The following is a 21,543-nucleotide window of genomic DNA, read 5'->3' as shown; positions in this document are numbered from 1 at the left end:
TATATATATATATATATATATATATATATATATACACACACACGAAAAATCTATTAGAGTATAGGTCATATCTTAGAAAATTCATGCATCAGCCACATCACATTATAAAATACATATAAAAACGATAGTTCTTATTTCATTTCATCTATATCCCAATGTGTCACTACACAATTCACTATGATTTTCATTATCGGCAATAGCACATGGCTTTATAGTTGTTGTTTACATGTTATATGTACTTAAACTGACCGAGATTTTGGTCTGCCTGAGACAACAAACATAATCATCATGCTGAGGTTACCAAGAATATGAAACTGTTCATAAGGAACTGAAAAACTTTGAACAAGTGAACATTTTTTTGCAGACAACTTTGTCATATGCATCACTTAAACTTCCTTAGTGGCCAGATATTGTAAATTTATGTTTTGGTAGTCATTGTAAGCATGAACAGTAACTTTTTTCCTGCAGAGAGGAAACTTTAACAACACAAAAATGTGTTCCAATCACCGATCGCTTTGGAAAATGCAACAATGTACCAGATTACATTGCTATTATTCAAGTTTGGTGCTCACTTCCTTTAATAAAGGATGCATTGTTTTAATTGAATATTGTAGCCAGCTTGCTTTGATGAAGGGTTTATGCACAACTAAAAATACTGAATTGTACAAGGAAAGATTTAATACATGCATTGTAAGAAAATACACGATACACGAGTCTCTCAAACAAGCCAACATTCATTATTACCAATATTCTACAGCATCAATAACTAAAATAACATCAATGCTTAATTAATCGGTGATCCCAGCATTACAGTGTATTCTGGGCAGATCCCAGCTTAAGGTATGCTGTGTGCTAAACTGATACTAGCATACACGTGTATTATGCTGGGCTGATCCATCTTCAATTGAATCTATTGCTAGGCTGAACCCAGCATTATAGTCTATTCTGGGCTAATCCCAGCACAAGTATAATTGGCACTAGACTGATCATAGTAATAAGGTCATCCCAGCTTCTGTAGACTGTGCTAGGCTGATCCCAGCTCATGTCATATCTGTGCTAGGCTGATCCCAGCATATGTGTGTATTCTGGGCTGATTCCATCTTAACTAAATCAATGCTTGGCTGATCCCCACATAGGAGTGTATAATGGGTTGATCCCAGAATAGTTGAATAGGTCTAGGCTGACCCTAGCACAAAGGAAGTATTTTTAATTTTCCTCTTTAAACTGTAAAAGAAATGTATTAAACAGGCATGACCTTTACGTTATTAGTATAGCATATGAGTATCCGATTAAGGGAAAATGCCAAATTGAATTTTATATTAAAATATATCAAATGAGAGCCCCCAAGAGGATGCCAGTTTGAATGTAACAATCCATTTGAATGGGAATGGTGTCTAAAGCAAATCACACTAAATATATGTACACAACTGTTTCTCAGCAGAAAGAGGTTGGTTAGGGTTAACTCTGATGCAGCACATATAACATCCTGAATGGCACATTACACATCTGCCCTATGTTTAATAGCTCTGAATGTCAGCCCTAGTAGAACATGATTCATTCTTGAGATTAATGACCATCAGGTCTCAATGATCTGGATCTTTGGTCAATGCATAAGGTCTTGAACTAAACTTGCTATACAGAAACCATTGGTCTCTGACCTTCAGACACAAGACTCAACAGGTTTGTATACAAATAAGTGCAGGCTATCCAAAAAGTTTGCCAAAAGGAATGTAGTCTGGAACAGAAGACTACAAAATCCATTTTCTTTGAACTATAATTTTTTTAGAGTAAATTCTTTCAGTCTCAGTGACCTATGAACTTTTGCCTCCCCCCAAAAATGAATGTCTTTATTATACAAAATCATCCATAAACTATGTGCAAGGTTCATGAAGAAACCATTTTTGTTCCTTTGTTCCTCCAGTGACCTTGACCTCTGACCACAAACTTAATAAGCCTTTTCCTTACTCCAAATCCAAGACGGTCTCAAAGTGTGGTCAAAGTCTGTGATGTAAAACTAATGTTACTGTGTATTAACCATTTATCTTCTTTCAGTCAGTGACCTTGGCCTCTGGTCCCAAAATGAGTAGACTTCTTTCTTGCCCCAATTGTAATTCATCCAGTTTGCTTGAGGTCTGTGATAGAAGTAATCTTATTATGAAGTAATTTTTCTTCTTCCAGTCAGTGACCTTGACCTTTCACCTTTTGACCCCAAAATAAGTTTTTTTCCTTAACCCAAAAGTGCAAGTTATCCAAAATTTTGGTGAAGGCACATCATCACAAACTGACATTTTTATGCAGAAACTATTTTTTCAACTTTCATTTTGTGACCTTGACCCTGGATCTCCAGATCACAAAATCAAAAGCTTCTTTCTTATCACAAGTGAATATATTGGCAAACATAAGTTATTATGTTTTAATGAAATTAGAAACAGATGGATGGACAGACCTCATGTGGTCTGCCATATGGCAGCTGTATAAAAAAGCTAGAATACAATTTAAATAACACACAATACATACACCAGCCGAGCTCTGAATTTTTTCTATAGGCATACCTCAGGAAGAGAGACTTGGGGAGTTTGTAGGGTTGAGAAAAGTGTCAACACCTGTATGTGGAGCCACAAGGGTTTGATATGAGGTATATAGGTACACCGATAACTGTAACTTGATAAGTTTGATCCTGAGGATTACTATGATAACAAACATCAGTTGATACTCCATACATGCACCGTAGAAAGTGGGTATGAAGTATATATGGGTATAATAGTTGAGTACATTTAAGTACTGACACAAATTGGGGGTCAACATGAAATTTAATATGACAATGTAAATTTAGTTACTAGTTTATTAACATATTGGCTGCAATGACATCATGTCTGGGCAGAGAAACCAAAGTAGACAAAGAGGAGCCCAGCAAGGGGCTAGAGAAGGATGCATTGTGTATTACTTAAACTACTTTTAATCAATTAAATTATAATATGACCAATATTTGATTTGCTTGATACAAGTCTTATTTCAATCAAGAATTTGATTCTTACAGCAGAAATAATGTATAGCTAATCGTTTTTAAAAAAAATGAAATATGAACTTTTAATGTAATAAAAATATTGTAAATATTATTCCTTAAATAAGTGTCATTTGCAATACTTTTAACATACAAACCTGTTGAAAATGGAATTGTTCCATACAAAGCCAGAGTAAAGACAGCAAAAGAAATCCCTGCCAGAATGTACAAGGTGATCAGGTATTTCTTCATGTGACGGGAGAAAATATCTGCAAGCCTAAAAGACAAAAAAATATCTAAAACATCTGCTAATGTATTGCCTAGAGGATTACAATTCATATCTTATAAAGTTTGCAGCTCTCCCCCGCTATAATGCACTTTGCTATAATGCAATTATGAATATACGCCAGAAATGCTATGGACCCCATAATCAAAACTATAAAAATTATAATTTAAAGAAACAAACTTTCAATATCAGCTGAAAACTTTATATCAACAACTGTACTTGAGTTGGACATTACTAGAATGTCTTTTTACATTTACAGTTAAACTCTGATTAATTAGCCACTATTATTCAATCAACCTTAGATATTGTTTTCCTTAAAAGACTATTGCACATCAGAAATTACATGTCTCTAACAATTGTCATTGGTCAGTGTCAACTAACTGGTTAAAGTACATGGGACTGTTGAATTTGCTTTTAACACTAAGGCTCCCGCAGCAGGTCAATGACTTAATCTCTGTAAACATAGCTCACCAATTAAAATGAAGACCAGCTTACTGTCCATCATTATTTGTTGAAACAATGACAGCAACAGCTCAAAGACAGGTTAGTGGCTGCATTTCTTTAGTACTTACTCTGCTTTCTGTAATCTGTTGCAGTGCAGCCCAGAATAGATAGATGCTCATTTGCAAAAAGTAGCTACAAATAAGGTCCATTCAAACAATTGTCATTTTCTAGTGAATCCAATATTATCAATATCTTCAAGTGAATTTAAACATTTAATCTCGCAATGGAGACTTCCAGGAGAAGGTAAGCATATATGTGAATAAGATTGTAATTTTGAGGGTTTCACAGAAGACGATGTTGAAAAGGCTAAAGCTGTACTATGGTGATATTTTAACTCATTTGATGATGTTCAGCACTGGATCAAAACAGATGAGGACTGCCCCACTGTTCAGTGTAATACTGATGCTAATGTCATCCCATTCTTTATCACCAAAAGCAAAAACTTAACTTTCAATCAAAAGGAAGTAGGATTTACTAATGACAGTTAAGAGGAGGACCTGCTGGAAATACCCCATGCTGTTTCCGAAACCATATTTGCATTTGAGAAAGCACTGATGTGGCTAGAAAGCTATTAAATTTAGCTTTTGAAAATTATGCAGCTGAGACATATCATAGAATTTGCTTCAAATAAAAAACGAGAACAATCAGGACTCAAACAACATAAAATTATGAAATACTTCCACTAGGGAATAATCAAGTGAGTGAACAGTGCTTACTCTATTTGGATTAGTACCCTTTGTGACCAACTGTGTTTGTTTTGGACATCATTGGAATTTAAACAAATTACATGTAAGTTTGTTATTTTGTTGTTTATCCCCAAGTGTTTTGGAATTGTTAAAAGCATGCAGCAAATGATGTGATGTCACCCAGTTGTTAATTATCACATGTAACTGATATTTTTGAATTGAAGATGAGATATTATATTGATAGAAATGTTTCGACATTACTCAATGCACCTGTTGCCAATAGATGTTCATTTATTTAATTGCTATATGGGTGTAGAAGTGGTAAATATGTGATAATGAGTTATCAAAAAGGACTTAAGCTTTTAACATCAGGATGCATTAACCTCAAACGCAACCTACATTTAACAATGTGAGGTGGGCAAGTGATGATATTTTTTTCATAATTTTAGACTGAAGTTATAACTTGCAATTGGATTTATAAAATGACATATTTACATCACTGATTAATGTAACTCATGATCTGAGCTACCATACGTATGACAATATGGGTTGAAAGAAAATGAGAAGCTTAGTATTATATTTGTATTTTTTTTTTAAAACATTATTATTGGACACAATTAAATGTATCATTACAATGCATCAAAAAACCCCATACCTAATTCACATAAACTATTACTATGCATTTGACTGGAGTTTTGTTACCCCCTCCCACACACTCATAATTTTGGATCGTTTTTGCTATCCTGCTGTTCAGTACATACCGCGGTCGGCAATTATGGACCCCAACTACCGCATTATAATGGGGAAAAGCTGTATTATTATTATCTGTATATCCTGTACATCCAACTGGTAACAACGTAGACTTGTCTATCATTTAATAAGATACTGGAAAACCATCAGGCTAATGTCAAAACTGAGTGGCAGAGTTCGATCTGCTGGTGCATTATACAATGACAGATATTTGGTGTTCACATTTGGGCACATGCTAAACACAAGCCAATGTATCAGCTATTGAATCCACATTGAAAAATATTTGTGAATGAACTGGCTTGGTAGTGATTGACTAACATGCAAGTTTGTTCACAAAAACAACAAGTCATACACATATTTTTGGCAAAATTCAGAAATGTGTGTATTTTGTATACTTTGAACTGAATTAAGGTGTGAACTCTATTCTGAATATTGTTACAAAAATAAAAACTCAAAATACAGATAGAACTTAAAACTAATGAATTTAAAAGACCTCATCCAAGATATATTCTCAGAATATAATTACTATTCTTACAATTAATTCTTTATTTCAAAACCTGCTTCCTTTTCTTCATCTTAAAAGTATCCAAAATTAATCGGCCATTATTATATAATATTATTGTTTTTATTTGAAAACAACACTCTCTTGGCAAAAAAGAAATATTGTCATCTGAATATTTTAATTATTACTTTGATTCTGTATGTATAAGTATATGGTTCTTTTTGTCTTATATAATAATAATAACAATAACAATAATAATGTCTAAATTACTTGCTCTTTTACAAGTAGCTGAAACATCAACAGTTGTATTCTATTTAATTATAAATTTTACAAAAATACAATGCCATTTTAATTCTGACTGCATTATTTTACAATGAATGATATATACACTTTTTAAAACATGATAAAAGTCTATATTCTACTTATATTTTTATGATTCAGAAAATTTTATCACTTAAGTTTCATCACCTTTATTTTAATTTTACTGGTTATGGAGGTTGGCATCATGCATTTTGCTTACAATATCGATGTACTATCATTTTTAACTGCACAAGCATCCATGTCACAACCAAGCACCTTATGACATAACATTTGGCATCTACTAAAAATTGCATTGTTTAAGACACTCTTGACACTTATCTTTCCAAATTATAGGTTTGCACTAACAGAACAATTTTTGGTTTCAAATTTGAATGGTATGAAGGGATTAAAATCTTCAAAATTCTAAAAATATCATGATGTTTGTTACTCTGCACACATCTCGACACCATGTTTTCTATAAATAAAATTAGTCTTATTGTCACAAGGTTGGCAATGACACATATAATACAATATGACTTGTCTATATTCAGTATAGGAAAATGTTCAAAAGTTGCTTTAATGCAGAATGAATAAGGCTTGGTTTAAAAGTATTTAATATTAATCAATGACATCAATATGAGTTTCATGTGAATTCGATGTATCAAAATTCTACAACAGGTCATTTAATTATGACCACAACAAAAGGGCCCGATATCACTCATCTGACCTGCATTTCCCTTGAAGTCAAACATAATATCAATTTGCACATATCATTGCTGAATGACTCTGATCCCTGCATATTATGAGTAGCAACTTTTTAAAAGGTTTTTCAGATTCTAGTAACAGCAGTCAAAATCTGAAATGGCTCAACATCACTTTTCAACAGGTCTTTATGCTCTGTGGATATTGGTCAAAACTTTGAAAATAGCAAAATGCTCCATTCTCAAAATGGCCAACCCTCTGCACCCACTTTATGCCCCTCTGTCCCTTTCAGTGAGCCCTTCAGGCAACTTAAACTTTAAAATTAGTCATGTCATAAACACAATGTCATTTTTCATGTGCTTCATTAGTTAAAAAAGATTTGTATAATTGTTGTTCAGACTTTAATCACTTGCTTAACTGATAGCAAATCACTTTCAACTCGGATTAAACCCTAAGTGGCAGGTCTATGTTTTTGTCTGAGATTAACTGAAAATGAAAGTTGCAAAGCACAGCCATTTAGTAACCCAGTAACCCCCTTTTTGGTAAACAACAACTCTTCCAAGAAAGGTTTTTTCCTTAAATTTCTTTTATGATGCTGTCACCATCATAAAAATGTATCATTGTACTTATACCGTGATAAAAATTACTGATTTTATTCAATAAACTGTCACAATGAAAAAAGAATAAGACATAATAGGATTTAATGGCACACCAGTTCAGTTCTGGCTATAGAGTGTGAAATGATTCAATTGGAAACTCAGAGCAAAGATACACACTAATTACACAAAGGGAGCTGAGGTTGTTGTTGTTGTTGTTGTTGTAGGGTTTAACGCCATTTTTCAGCACATGATGGGCTATATATGGCGGCCAGTATTAATGGTGGAGGAAGAACCCGGGAAAATCCCAGAAAGAACCAAAGAATAAAATCTTGTCGAAGATTTATCACGGTTATTTCCAGCACCAAGCACTGGAAGTACACTTTCATCTTGTGCATGTAGTTTATAAATTGTAACATTTTTCATCTTCACTAGGCATAGATATCTTCTGTATGTTAGAACAGTATTCGAGATGTCAATTGAGAACCAGTCGCAATTTACAGCCGTGCAAGCACCTGAAACAGAAATATTTATTTTCCTTATGTTTGTTATACTGATCTCTGACTAGCCTGTTAAAGTTCTTGATTGACAAGTAATGATTTTTATAAAATAGTTAATTTACTTTCTGCTGACATGCTTGATTGCTGATATATCTTGGATATATATTTTGTTCATCATCAACACCAAATACATTAATACCTCCTGATAACAGGAGTTTATTTTGTTGCTCAAATTTTGGAATTCGATATTCAGAAACAGGAAACTTAATCCCACTTAAGCTTAGATTATTAACATGACTAATATAATCTGATACTCGATATGGATGATCTCATGCAGGAAATAGCGTTGATAATACAGCCCATTGAAAACATAATTTGTCAGTGTTTCTGACATTAATACAACATTTCGAGTTTTTAATTTTAGTTGGCAGCTCGACATATGAGTTACCTTGCAATGGATTATATTTCATAGTGTGAAACAGTATTTGCTATATTATTAAATTTCCAGTCTGAACCAGATGCAATGTACTCATCTATTTTCTTCCATATCTCCTGAAATATATTATCTGACAGTGATATTAAATCTGTCCATGTTAGAAATATGACTAGATTCTGATGAGATATAAGGATTGGCAAATTCCTCGCATTGCTAAGTAGCAAGCTGCTCTGCAGCAAGGTGCTCTGACGTAGGCCTATCCTCAGCTTTCTGTTGGTATCCCAGAGATATATTTAGCTTAAAAACCTGAACATGGTACTGCACTATGACCTTTAGACCTTGTGCATGGCAAGCTCTGATTTAATTGTTGGCCAAAGCAGATGATCTAAGTTTATGGCAGAGATATTTACTAACAAATGTTTATTATCGAATCTCCAACTGTTATCAAACCCAGAAAATGCAGTTGCGATTTTTCTAGGTTGATATCTCTCTGTCAAGAATATACTTCTCTTTGTGATATCGGCAAGTTTCAACATCACTATATGTTCTATTTTTTACTTCTTTGATTGAGTGTGCTGTGAAAATTGTCAATTAAAGAAATGAAATTACTACTATTAATAACATGAGCAAAATTATGCTTAGTGGACTCATGCCAACAGTCAGTGAGCAGGAGATATTCTACTTTCATGAGAAGTACAGCTGCTATGCAGGAAATATGCTAGGAGTGATGATTAATCTTAAAACTAAGGCTTCATTTGGGATTCAAACTCTGGCTGGTTGTAAGATAAAAGTGAAAGGTGCTGATGATACGTGTATATGAATATGTTAATCAAAGGCTTCATTTATTTCTTGTTTTGTGGTGATATTCCAACAGGGATGCAGGTCTATCAGGCAAATAAGAGTATGACTGACAATAACATTGCTAATTTATCTGTACAAATTATGATTTTTATGAGGTCAACGACAGAGGAATTATCCAAAATATTAAAACAAAAAAAGATGTTGGTTTTATAAAAAAATAATGGTTATTTACAAGTAACAGTACGAGGAACTAATACTAATCAAGTTTGTTACAGATTGCACAGATATATTTTTGAAGTTTTTCATGGTTTGATTCCTAGTGGTTTAGTTATTGACTACATTAACGGTATTCAAACTGACAATGGATTTGAGAATTTAGACCTTGTTTCACAACAACAAAATGTTTATTGTGGTAGAGGAGGTGATATCAATTTTTGAAAATCTTCTCAACCTATAATAGCAAACAACTCTACTACTGGTGAAGAAATATTATTTCTTTCAATATCATTAGCAAGAAAACACTTTAAGATTGACTCAAGCGCAGTAAAATTTGCTGATGGAGTCTATACATCAGCATTATCAAAAACATTCAGGATAGAATCGTCTTTCGTTATGAATCACTTGCTACTTAATATCTGCTTGTCAATCAATATTTGTGTTTAAAATTTCCTTATCTTATTCGACTACAATCTAGCTGTATCGCCCACAGCCTGGTGAGTAACATAAAAAAAATTTTGTTCTACTACAATGCTGCTGTCACCGCATATCACAATATTATCTTAATAATCAGCATAAAATTAAAGTGCAGGGTGCAGAGTACCCCATGCACTCCACTGCTAGCAGTTTATTCACAGATCAATTTTTAGAATATTTCTATGATCTTTTCTTGTCAGCCAAGCAGTAGCTGATACTGGTCCTATTTCGGATTTATCTGCACTGTCCAATTTAGTCTGTGATGAATCTAGCAGTAATGTTGTTGATCACATTCCTATTTTATCTGATAGATAAAACTGAACTGCTAGCAGTTTATGATTAGCGGTTAGCGAATTAATTTGCCATGAATCAAATCGCAATGATAAGATCATTGTGTAAAATATAATATTCGTCAAATGTTAGATAACTGTTTGATTGCAAATTATCTAAAATTTCAACAATTTCGTTGTCGATTTCTGTGCTCGTATTTCCGACTTACTTTGATGCTATTAATAGCATCAACCAGTCAACTATTTTAGCGGTCGATTAGGTGGGAAAATTAAAGCCTGTCAGCAAGATTAACTAATTGTTGTACAAAGTATGGGTTGGAACTGGCAGCTTGTTGACATAAATTACTAGAAAACAAAGGATTTGTTTAAGCTGGGACCAAGGGATTCTGTCGACATGTACGTTTATTTTTTATCTCAATGTCAACATAAGCATGACACTTTTGGTAGTAATAGTAGACCAAAGGACCAGGACTTTGCTTTTTTATCGAAATAGGTAGCTTGATGACACAAGTGATGTCAATATAAGTGGGTAGGACTGTAGTAACAAAGTTAAAAATATAAATAAATGCACTATAAAATGCAAAAATTATATATATATATATATATATATATATATATATATATATATATGGGTTGAAAACACATTGAATCGAGTGGTGACCTAGGATGCATGTTGACAGTGCAAGTGAAAGTTAATAAACTGACATCTGGGTTATGGGTCGCCAACTGATGGGTCTAAGGGAGATAATCTATAGGATTTGCTTCCTTTGATATGTACAAAAAGATGCTATCATGTCTATAGGAGGGCTGGATTCCAGAGGTAGCAGAAAGGAATTCCTAACATTAATGTGATCAGGTGATGTATTAAGAAATGGGAGGTTCACCATTGTCTTTAATCTACTGCATTTGTGATTAGTCAGAACTTCCAGATTCTGTATATTTGTGCTCTCTGTTGTACTAAATATGGCCTGATCATCTGTGTATGTATATTGAATACATACATGAGTGAGATAAAAAGGGCATCTGGGTATACTAAGTTGGTGAGGTTTCTTAAATACAATAATAAAAGAAAATTCACACATAAATGCAACAATAACAGTAAATGTATATCTTTTTGTATAAATGAAAATGTTTAGATTTGTAATAATCTGGTACTGACACTTACAGTAACTCAAATTGGAAAAGTGATCTTATTACTCCAAACCCTGCATGAATTAGGCATGAAAAAATGAATAATACTTATAAAAATATACAATCCATTATGCTTAAATATTTATTTTAATATATATCCATCTATTCTAAAACAAGCATGTACAAATAATGAGTTGATACAAGAATATTGGTTGCAATATGAGAAATGTTGACTCAAATGAGAATCTATACATCCTAATCATTATATCTCATGAAATGTGTTGGTGATATGTCACTAGATGAGAAAGGGAAAGGAGCAGACTCAACATAGCTCTGTAACTGTGAAAATTAAATTGGTACCTATATTTCAGTTATCTGATTATGATTGGATGTATCATCAACAGTGCATTAAAAGGAATGAAAACTACTGACTGGCTGAAAATAAAATGCTTGAAATATTGAACATAATTTGGCAGAAAAAGATTATGTCTAGGTAATATGTACACAACTGTAAGCTTGAATCTAACACCATTATCACTCCATCACTGTTGCCAAATAGGTACTAGTACATGTAAACTGGGAGATCTAACCAGAATGAATTGCTATTGTGGGTACCCAGATGAGATTAATTTCCAAACAAAAAGCCATGCAGCATGTCATTTTAACCATTTTAAGAGTTACCTCTTGGATAGATCATCATTTGACCTAAACATATTTAGCTGATCTTACCAAAAAAATAATGTAATTTGGCCATACAATAACATTACATTCTATGGCAACTGAATTAGCTATCTGTGCCTAGCAGCTTTAAAATTAAATGACGATTACTGTGGTGTTAATAAGTGTGAAAGCCTGATCTTCTCTTCAAACTTATATGCAGATGTATCAGACTTGATATTTTGCTCCTGAATTATGCTATAAAATAATATTTTCCAATGTAACTAGATCATATTTAACACATCATATTTTGCAACGAAATTAGATCATATTTAACAAACATTTTGTAATGTTCTTAGATGACATTTAATCCTTTACCTCATGCAAGCGCCTTTGGAGGCCTCTACACCATTCTCATGGAAGCGCCTTTCGACGCCTGCTGTAAACATCAGCCATTTTTAGTGGGTTTTCATAGCACCACCTTCGGGGAAAACCCTCTGTTAGATACTACATTCATTGGTGTGAATGACCATTATGTCTGATCACGTGGTTGCTGTTTATGCTCTGGTTGAAATCTGATATTTAAAGTAACTGGATCATATTCTCCACTCTCCAAAATGGAGGCCACAGGATTTGTTCAGTACTTACTCGAGTTTTCATGATTAGAATCACAACTATGAAAGGTTTAATAACTTAAGTAAAGGTTCTGATGTTGTTGTTGTAGGGTTCAATGCCATTTTTCAGCACAAGATAGGCTATACATGGCGGCAAGTATAACTGGTGGAGGAAGAACCCTGGAAAACCCGTGAAGAACCACCATCCCACGTTAGCTAAGCATGAGACTCAAACCCATGCAGACAGAGGTGAGATGGCAGTGATCCGAAATGGTGAGCACTTTAGACCACTTGGACACTCGAGGCCCAGCTCTGATATTGATGTATCAACAATTAGTTTTTATAAATTTTCAAATTCAGATGATTTAGTGATGTAGACAGACAAAGAACGTGTAAATTTCGAGTACAAGAAATGGCAGCTATGGTTGGTCATGTGGCTTCACTGAATTGAAGGTGAACAAGTTTTCTCAAGATTTTAAAGCACATAAAAAATTCTTCTATGAAAAAAATTATAGAACTATAACGATCGGATTTTACTCTTAAATCTTTCCATACAAAATATGTGTACCAAAAATGTAAAATGGTTACAATTGCTGTTAAACATAATATACATTACACTGCCTAACAGTTAACATGCAGGCTTATGTGCATGGAGTAAAAATCTATTTATAGTGCACTGCACTGGGTAACTTTGTTACATGTATATCGAAGCTCTAAAAATCCATACACTCTATTAGGTAAAGGGTTAATACATATTTTGAAAATATCGACAGAGTTTATGAAATATTATATAGATAAAGTTAAATGATGAAAAGGTTTATAGATAAAATTGACAGAATTCTCTTAGGAAATCTTGAAATACCAGTATGCAAAACCTTTCTTACAATGCCAACACTAATTTTCTGATTTCATTACACACAATGCAATTTATCAAAAACACCTGAAATAGAGTTTTCAATTAGCAATATACATTTCATTTCAAACTACATATAGTGCCTTAATGTGAAAGAAAAGAAATTATAAAATTTTCTACCTGGCAACAAACAACGCAGAAAATCCTGCAATTACGCCATAAAATCCTAAAAATCCTGCCTCTTTCTGAAATATAAAAACATATGTATCATAGTTATTTTAATAAAAGCCTCCTTCTAATAAATGCCCCTTTTTTCCATAAAAAAGAAATTTTTATCTTATTGAGGCTTATGTATCCCTATATATCCAAATAATTAAAACATTACATGAGTAATTCAATAACTGTTAGAAAAATCGAAACAATTTTACCACTGTGTTTCAGAAACAAAAGAAAAAGTTTACTATATTCTATTGGTACATATCCAAATGTTACTGGTTCATTATTTTATTCTCAAAATTCATACACAAAACCTGTAATTTTCATTGTTTTCTTCAATTCAACAAAATAATTCTTTAATGATTTTTACGTTTCACACATTTTTGTACACGTGATAACCATGGATCAAACTAATGAATTTGTAGTACATAGTAGAGAACATCTAATTAGTCCAGTTTATATCACTGCCCAACCCATCGTAAATACATGATGTCATTGAAAGCAAGTCACAGCACTGAATCAGCAATTACACGTATGATTAAATATAACTGGTATGTTGCTGGCTTGTGCTGTCGTCCGAGTCTAATTTCAGACTATTTTCTGCATGAATTTTAGGACAATGGTACTAATGCTAGTAGTACTCTAAAAGCTATGGTACATACGCTCATGCATATACACAATACATACTGACAAAAAGATGGACATCATGTATTATTCATGGAATTCAATTGACATGACTGTTTACAGTAAATTTACTTAAAACAAACATCAAATCAGGGTTTGAAAATTCCATTTGTCAAATCGTATTTACAAGCATATTGGTTGAGGAAGGGTGAGTCATTTTTGCAAAATGTTTGTCCAATTGAATGAGTGGCATTTTAAACAGATACAGTATTATGAACAGTGAAGGATGAGTAAAAAATTGATGCTGGACAAGTTCCAAGTCATCTATGCCAAAACAACATGTCCATCCAAGATATCACAGTATATATACTATAGCTTGTTTATCAAGTACTCTAACTGATATTTAGCATCAGTTAACAGATCAATCATAATTATTAGGAAAAAATAGGCCCCTGAAGGCCTGAGAATGCTTACCTGGCATACACGGGTCCAAACATCAAAATGTACTAATAAACAGGAGTCTTGGGTTTAAGGAAACTCACGTCAGTAAAACTGTTTGTACTTAGAGTCATATCAGCTGGACTTGATCAAAGGTGCCCTTGCTAGGACACTACCAATCATATCTAACATGATAATATAAATATGCATGTGTTGTTGTGTGTGCATGAGGCTTCAGTAAACACATAAACACCTGTATTTACCAGACATGACCACCAGGAACAAAGGTATTGACCTGCACATACTTGAAACAACCAGATATCAGTCTTGGAATATCCCAAATATCAATCGGTCTTGGAATATCCCAAATATCAATCGGTCTTGGAATATCCCAAATATCAATCGGTCTTGGAATATCCCAAATATCATTATATCAAACTGTCTTTGATTTGTTAATCTATTAAACTGTTGAAAAATACATCCAAACAAAGTGAAATTCAAAGGTGACTACAGTGGTCCTGCTGTTATGGTCCCGTCTTCTACACTGGGAAAGTGGCTGTATAAGATGGGTGGCCTTTCCAGTGGGGGACTAAATTTGTGAGAAGTATATATACATGTATGTAGTAAGAAAGCTACATATAACTTCAAAACATTTAATATCTTCCTTTAAAAGTAGCATTAATTATTAAAAGGTTCTTCTTGTCTTAAGAATAGACTTATTTCATGTGAACATGAAATGCAAGTGGGCACTGTTGCCAAGCACATTGCAAAACCATTCAAAAATGTCATTTAAATCTTGGTACATATATTGCTTGGTATTTGGAATGATTCTCCTTCCATTTACACCTTTGTCCAATTGCTGCTGAATATTATCTGTATCTGTTATGATGCTGTTTACTTGAGTCTTTCCAACATAAAATTTTTCAGCAAGAACTTTTGAACTCCCACCACTATCATTGTCCTAAGTAATATGTGATGATAAAGTTTTGTTAACAACTTATGTCTATGATGCTAACTGTACAGTACTGCAATTTAATTATGCAGACAAAACTTTTGTAAACGAAATGCGTTATTTATAAAGGAAGTGATACATGTACTGTCATGTGATTTTTCGGTCTTTGTCTAGTACCCTGTTTTGTTCAAGGTTAATTTCTCTGTGTCAATGTACAAAATCTATATTTAGCCAATGCTGACCATGTTATGATCTTGAAAATTATGTCCAGTCATAACCATCAAAGAGAAGAAATGAACTGTTGTCCAAAACTCTATCACAGTATTGTTGACCCCATATGTAAACGTTAGAGTTTACACACAATGATATAATATTAACCTTGGTTTACCCAATACTTCTTTCAGTAACGAAAATCTGACAGTGAAACAGACGTTAGTAAAGATAATCAGATTAATTACCTTACTATGAATATTGATTCTGGACACATATTAAAATAAAATGTGGCCATTTGAGAGACAAACTGACATTGCTGCAATAATATGCTGGCCACTGGTTGCATAAGAGGGGTAACCAATATTGAGGAATACTACTTTTTAACACAAACTCGTCAGTGCCAAGGGATGTTAGCTGTAAAAAGTGTGTAGCCACTGGTCAGGGTGGCCATTCAAGAAGGGGACCACTGTATGTCTAGTTTACAGATTGTTTCTTTGTCGGAAAATGAATAAAGGTGTCACAAACTAAACTTCATTCAAAGGTGACTAGGTCTTGTCACAGTTTCCCTGTAAAGATATCAAAGTCTAAGCTTCATTCAAAGGTAACTAGGTCTTGTTTACAATTTTTTTTGTCCAGCAATCCAAAAAAGTGTCACTGATTATACTTGTACTGCCCAACTGTTTGAATTAAGAACTAACTGCTATGGTACACATATTGGATGTCAATTTGGCAACATTTACATTTAAGACAAAGGAGACATCATAAAAAGTCATCTGGTGAAAACACATCTCATAATGTTCATCCATTCTGGGAAAGAAGTTACAAGACTTTTAAGACAGTTGTCATGGCAGACATCTTGAATCTACATCTGGCACCTACTAGGTATCATAAGAAGTGTAACGCTGACAACTCCATGTTGATATAGCCATTCATTTGGGGAGGAGTAGAGATAATATTTTCAAGACTTTCCATTCAAAAGAAGTAACAATAACAAGATTGTCTTACACTGCATTCAGCTGCAGGAAAATAGTGCTAAAAGTTGTGGTAGCCAGGTGATCTGTCTTTATGTGCATCTTCAGGTGATGTTAGTAATATTTACTGGCAATCCATGAAAAATTGCAGGACTGGTAGCACTGATGCAATTATGTCATACACTTCATTAAGTTGCTAGACGAAATGGGTAATAATTCTAACAAAAATTGCAGAAACAAAATGATTTCTTGACATGTGCATCTTGAGGTGATTATGATATTTACAAAGTTTCATGGCAATCCATCAAATACACCAGGACTAGTTGTGCTTACATGATTGCTACTGCATTAAGCTTCAGGATCAGAAGGGCAATAACTCTAAAATGTGCCTGGAGCAATCTGCTTTGTTCATATGCTTATCTTCCGGTGATGAAAACCATATTTACCACTTTTGTGTGGAAATCCATCAAAAATACTGCAGGACCAATGAGATTGTGTCATTCTATAAGACAAAAAGGGCAATAACTCTAAAACAATTTGCAGGAATGAAGGTATTTATTTCTATGTGCAACTTCAGGTCATTGTAATATTTACTAAGTTTCATGGCAATCAATCACAAACTGGGGTACTACTTGTAATGAGTTAATAAGACTGCAAAGTACAAATGGATGGAAAGATAGATAAATGGACAGACAATTACCATGTACGTATGCCTATATAAAGGTGGGGGTAAAATACACAAAAGCCATTTTTATTTTAATTTGTGCATCAGGGTGAGAAGTGTTTGTGAATATGGGGTCTTGTGTCATAAAAACCTCTGAGATATTATGGCTTTTAAGATTGACGTCCAGCACTCCTGACCAGCAGTTGTAGACACCAATAGACACTCCATACACCAATGATATCTGCCAAAATGTCACATTTCTGTAAATCAAAAACCATGAATACAGATTATGATACCTAACATTTACAAAATAGGTAAAACTGTTTTCAATCTATGTAACAATCTAGGAATATGAGGCCACTTACTAACAAGCCTACCTGGTCTAGAACTTTTAATCTAGTGGTATGTAGCTCTGACTATGAGACAGGCAGATGAACCAGGTTCAATTCCCAACCATAGCACTTAGAAGTTGTGTCCCCTCCTGTTACACATAAACAAGTGATGGATCAGAATCTCATGCCTTCATTTACATGCCCTAGTTGACATCATAAGATCATAAACCATAACCTAAAAGTAGACTAAATCTTGTGGAGAAATGTCAAACAATTAAGACATACATCCATAAATGTAAGTCAAACACCTTGTTTTAATATGATACAATGATGAAATTTCTATAATGTTTAAGTCAGGATTATTTTTATCTTGATATCTACCAGCAAAATAGGTATATGTCTAAATATTATTTATAAATATGCTTCAGCTGTAATTCAATTACCATATACAATGGTTCATTAACTGACAGAAAGCTGTTTTTAAAATATTTATCTTTGATTTGGCAAGAAAGAGCACACAGTTCTTTGATGCACTCACACAGTCACCAACATTATTGGCATACAAATTAAACATGTTCTGATAAGACATTTGTATGCTTTGTTTCTATGATTTAAATGTTTGGCTTACAAGTTGACCCCCTTTCTGTACTTTCTTTCCATCTGTTGAAACACAACAATTTTTGGAGTAAAATATGTTTCATCTATAATACTTACCTGATCATAATACTTTAGGAGTACAACCACTACAATGGAAATCCAGCCCTTCCAGAGCCCAAAGTGACCTCCTATTGACATAAAGATTGGGGCTAAATCCCATCTGTACCTCAGTTACTGATTCAGCAGAATGCATGATCTCCTAGCAGTATGTAGCTGTGTGTATGGTGGGGGTAACAATAATACAATCAAGCAGAGCAAATACACAAGCTACAGCCTATACAGATAAGGCCACTGAAACACTGCTTTATAACTATAATCAAACATTAATGAAAACTTACTTTATGTGTCTGAACATACACCGAATGTTATACAGGAAATATGCAAGCAACATTGTTTAAAGATGGAAAATGTTAAAGTTTTCTACAGACAAAAAAATTACCTACATGACTTACAAGTCTACAATTATATTGGAAAATACACAGTAGTTGAGTAGACATTATTTAAATGCATACAATAGTGACCCATGCAGGTAACAACATAAGAGAATTTACATATATATTTATGACAAAGTTGCAGTTCTACAATCAATAGAAAACGGTTTCAGATACAAAGAGAAATAGTTAAAAATACTGATGAAGTGAAATTCCCTGAGATGAGAAACTTCTCTAATTTTCTCCAAAGAAATTCTTGATGTCAGTTTGCAAGATCTCCCAAGAAAGCATGCTACCTAGCACAAGTGGAATTAGTAACTGGGGTACAAATGTGATTTATGCCAGTCCCTATATCAAAAGACCATTCTGTCAATTATGTCAGCAGACACCTTTATGCATTAATAGCCAAATATATTTAGCCTTGGAGTACTGGATTTGCAAAGTAGTGCAAAGGTAAATGATCAGGTAAATTTTTAAAGTTTTAAAGAGAAACACCTTAGCATATATGCAAGTATATATGATAGTTATACTATTTGGATACATTCAGACTTTAAGGTAGGTTCTTTATAAGAAAGGTTTTTTTTCCGATCTATAAATGGAAATCTTTGGAAGTCGCCTAAGTACATCCAAAATGGCAGACTCATCTGATGATGAATCAAATTATCTGGGGATGAAATAATTGAAAATATTGGCAATTTTAATCTTGTAAAGATAAAACAAGAAGAGAGGGAATATATACAACAAGAACGGTGTGATATTGTTGGCGATAGTGATGACAATGAGGAATATGAAGGTTATGAACTCGCCAATGTGTATGAGGCACCTGAATTTTGTCTGTGGACAAAATCTCCATCTGAAAGTAATATTCACACATTTTCCGAGCGTGCAGGTCCAACACAAGTATTTAATGGATCAGGAACACCTCTTGAATATTTTCAGCTATTTTATAGTGACTATGTATTTTCAGAAATACCAAGATTTACAAATACCAGCACACACCTGAAGCGAGAGACTGACCCAAATCAACACAAAGGTGTTTGGACTGATGTCACATTATCAGAAATAAAGGTGTATTATGGCCTGTTGATATTAATAGAAGTTATAAAATTTGACAGAGATGAACTGTATGGGTATAAAAGTGACAAATTCTGTGTTATTGGATCAAATTTCGGAGAAATTATGTCATGTGACAGGTTTGTCCAGGTAAAACACTACCTGCATTTCAGCGATGATACCAGTCAAAATCTTTAGGGTGACAAATTGCAAAACATAAGATTCCTATTAGACCACTGTCATCGGCAATTCAAGTCAGAATATGTTCCAAGCAGAGAAATATCTGTGGATGAAGCCATGGTGCCATTTAAAGGTAGACTTGGAATCAAACAATACATGAATACATGAAAAACAAACCTATCAAGTTTGGCATCAAGTTATGGGTGGTTACAGATGTAGTGTCATCATTTTGCTACAACTTTGAGGTCTACCTTGGGAAAAATGGAACTCTTGTGAACAGAAATCTAGGTTTGGCAGCCAGAGTAGTTACTGAGCTATCAAGACCTTTGCAAATGAAAGGCTATGTCATCTACACTGACAATTTTTACACCAGTCCTCAGCAGATTAACTTTATTGCATAAACACCTACCTTTGTGGCACAGTGCGCACAAATCAAAAGGGATATCCAATGAACTGCCTTGAATTTTTGCTAAATTAATCTGGTTTACAGTTAAAACATGTTTTATTTCATATTTATTTCTATTGAAATGAACATAAAACCTTGTATACTTCAGTTTTTAAATACCTGTAGAAATATCATTAACACACCTTTGGATTTGCTTGAATTTAGAGATAGCATTGCATGTAAGAACACAACAATGGATCAATACAGACCACATATTACTCTTTAAACACTTTATTCAACATTTTATTAGAGAATACAGTGAAATTTACCTCTAACTTACCTTTTGATTTATCTGTACAATTATCTGTGAGACTAAACTTGCTTATGAGAATATTTTCTGAAACCTGAATTTGTCTTCTTTACAGTGGTACCAAATATGTATTCCTATTACAAGAAATGACATTTATAAAAGTCATTGAAAATAGGTTGCCTACATTTATTAACATCTTGAAAGTTACTTAATGTTGAATGGCAGTTTTTCCCTTGTAGTTACTTAGTGGTGAAAGGGTTTAATCTATTTTACATATATTAATAACTCATAATAAGGAAATCAGGCAGTCTTGTAGCTAACAGATTTATGATAAAGTGCCTACCGGGTACTCTAGGCTACTGAACATAATATACTGAATATAGAGCTCTTTACGGCACTTGTTTTACCTGAATAGACGCTTAAAGCCAGAAGAGAAGTCCAGTCTCTCTACTGATGCAGACACACTGGGTGGCAAGGGAGGCTTGTTTGGGAAATATATCAGGATCAGAAGAAAGGCAAACACAGAGACTCCAAATGCTATGAAATAAAAAAACAGGATTATCATCAGTTAAAAATGTTCATGATACAGTAAATAAAATCAAGAAATTGTGTTTCCATAGAACCACATGTGTTTGCTGTGAATTATGCCTTGACATCTATAATTAAATTTACTATTGAATCTTTAGAGCTAAAACCTCCAAAGGACATAGTAAATAAGTTCAAGTGATCATTAGATTGATTCATTGAGCATCAATATTATTATAAATATTTTTCTGGGTCTTGCACACCAGTTTGAGTGATATAGTGTGTATGAG

General features: G+C 33.5%; 1 protein-coding gene across 2 annotated transcripts in view; it reads right to left on the bottom strand.

The window, feature by feature from the left end:
• The window catches only part of LOC149780968 (solute carrier family 49 member 4 homolog), a 136,367-nt gene that overhangs the window by 7,665 nt on the left and 107,159 nt on the right, over window positions 1-21,543 (bottom strand). For both annotated transcript variants that reach the window (XM_089938083.1, XM_089938081.1), the window contains exons 10-13: window positions 21,136-21,265; window positions 17,532-17,640; window positions 13,483-13,547; window positions 3,160-3,278 (exon numbers count right to left, since the gene is read on the bottom strand). In XM_089938083.1, the coding sequence (XP_089794209.1) occupies window positions 3,160-3,278; window positions 13,483-13,547; window positions 17,532-17,640; window positions 21,136-21,265 (423 nt within the window). The remainder of the gene's footprint in view (window positions 1-3,159; window positions 3,279-13,482; window positions 13,548-17,531; window positions 17,641-21,135; window positions 21,266-21,543) is intronic.

The sequence above is a fragment of the Sinohyriopsis cumingii genome, chromosome 16 (genome assembly GCF_028554795.1).
Source record: "Sinohyriopsis cumingii isolate HCF-2022 chromosome 16, ASM2855479v2, whole genome shotgun sequence".
In the NCBI taxonomy this organism is placed as follows: Eukaryota; Metazoa; Mollusca; class Bivalvia; order Unionida; family Unionidae; genus Sinohyriopsis; species Sinohyriopsis cumingii.
The sequence above is the reverse complement of the archived record's forward strand: the minus strand, read 5'-3'. Positions and strand labels throughout refer to the sequence as shown.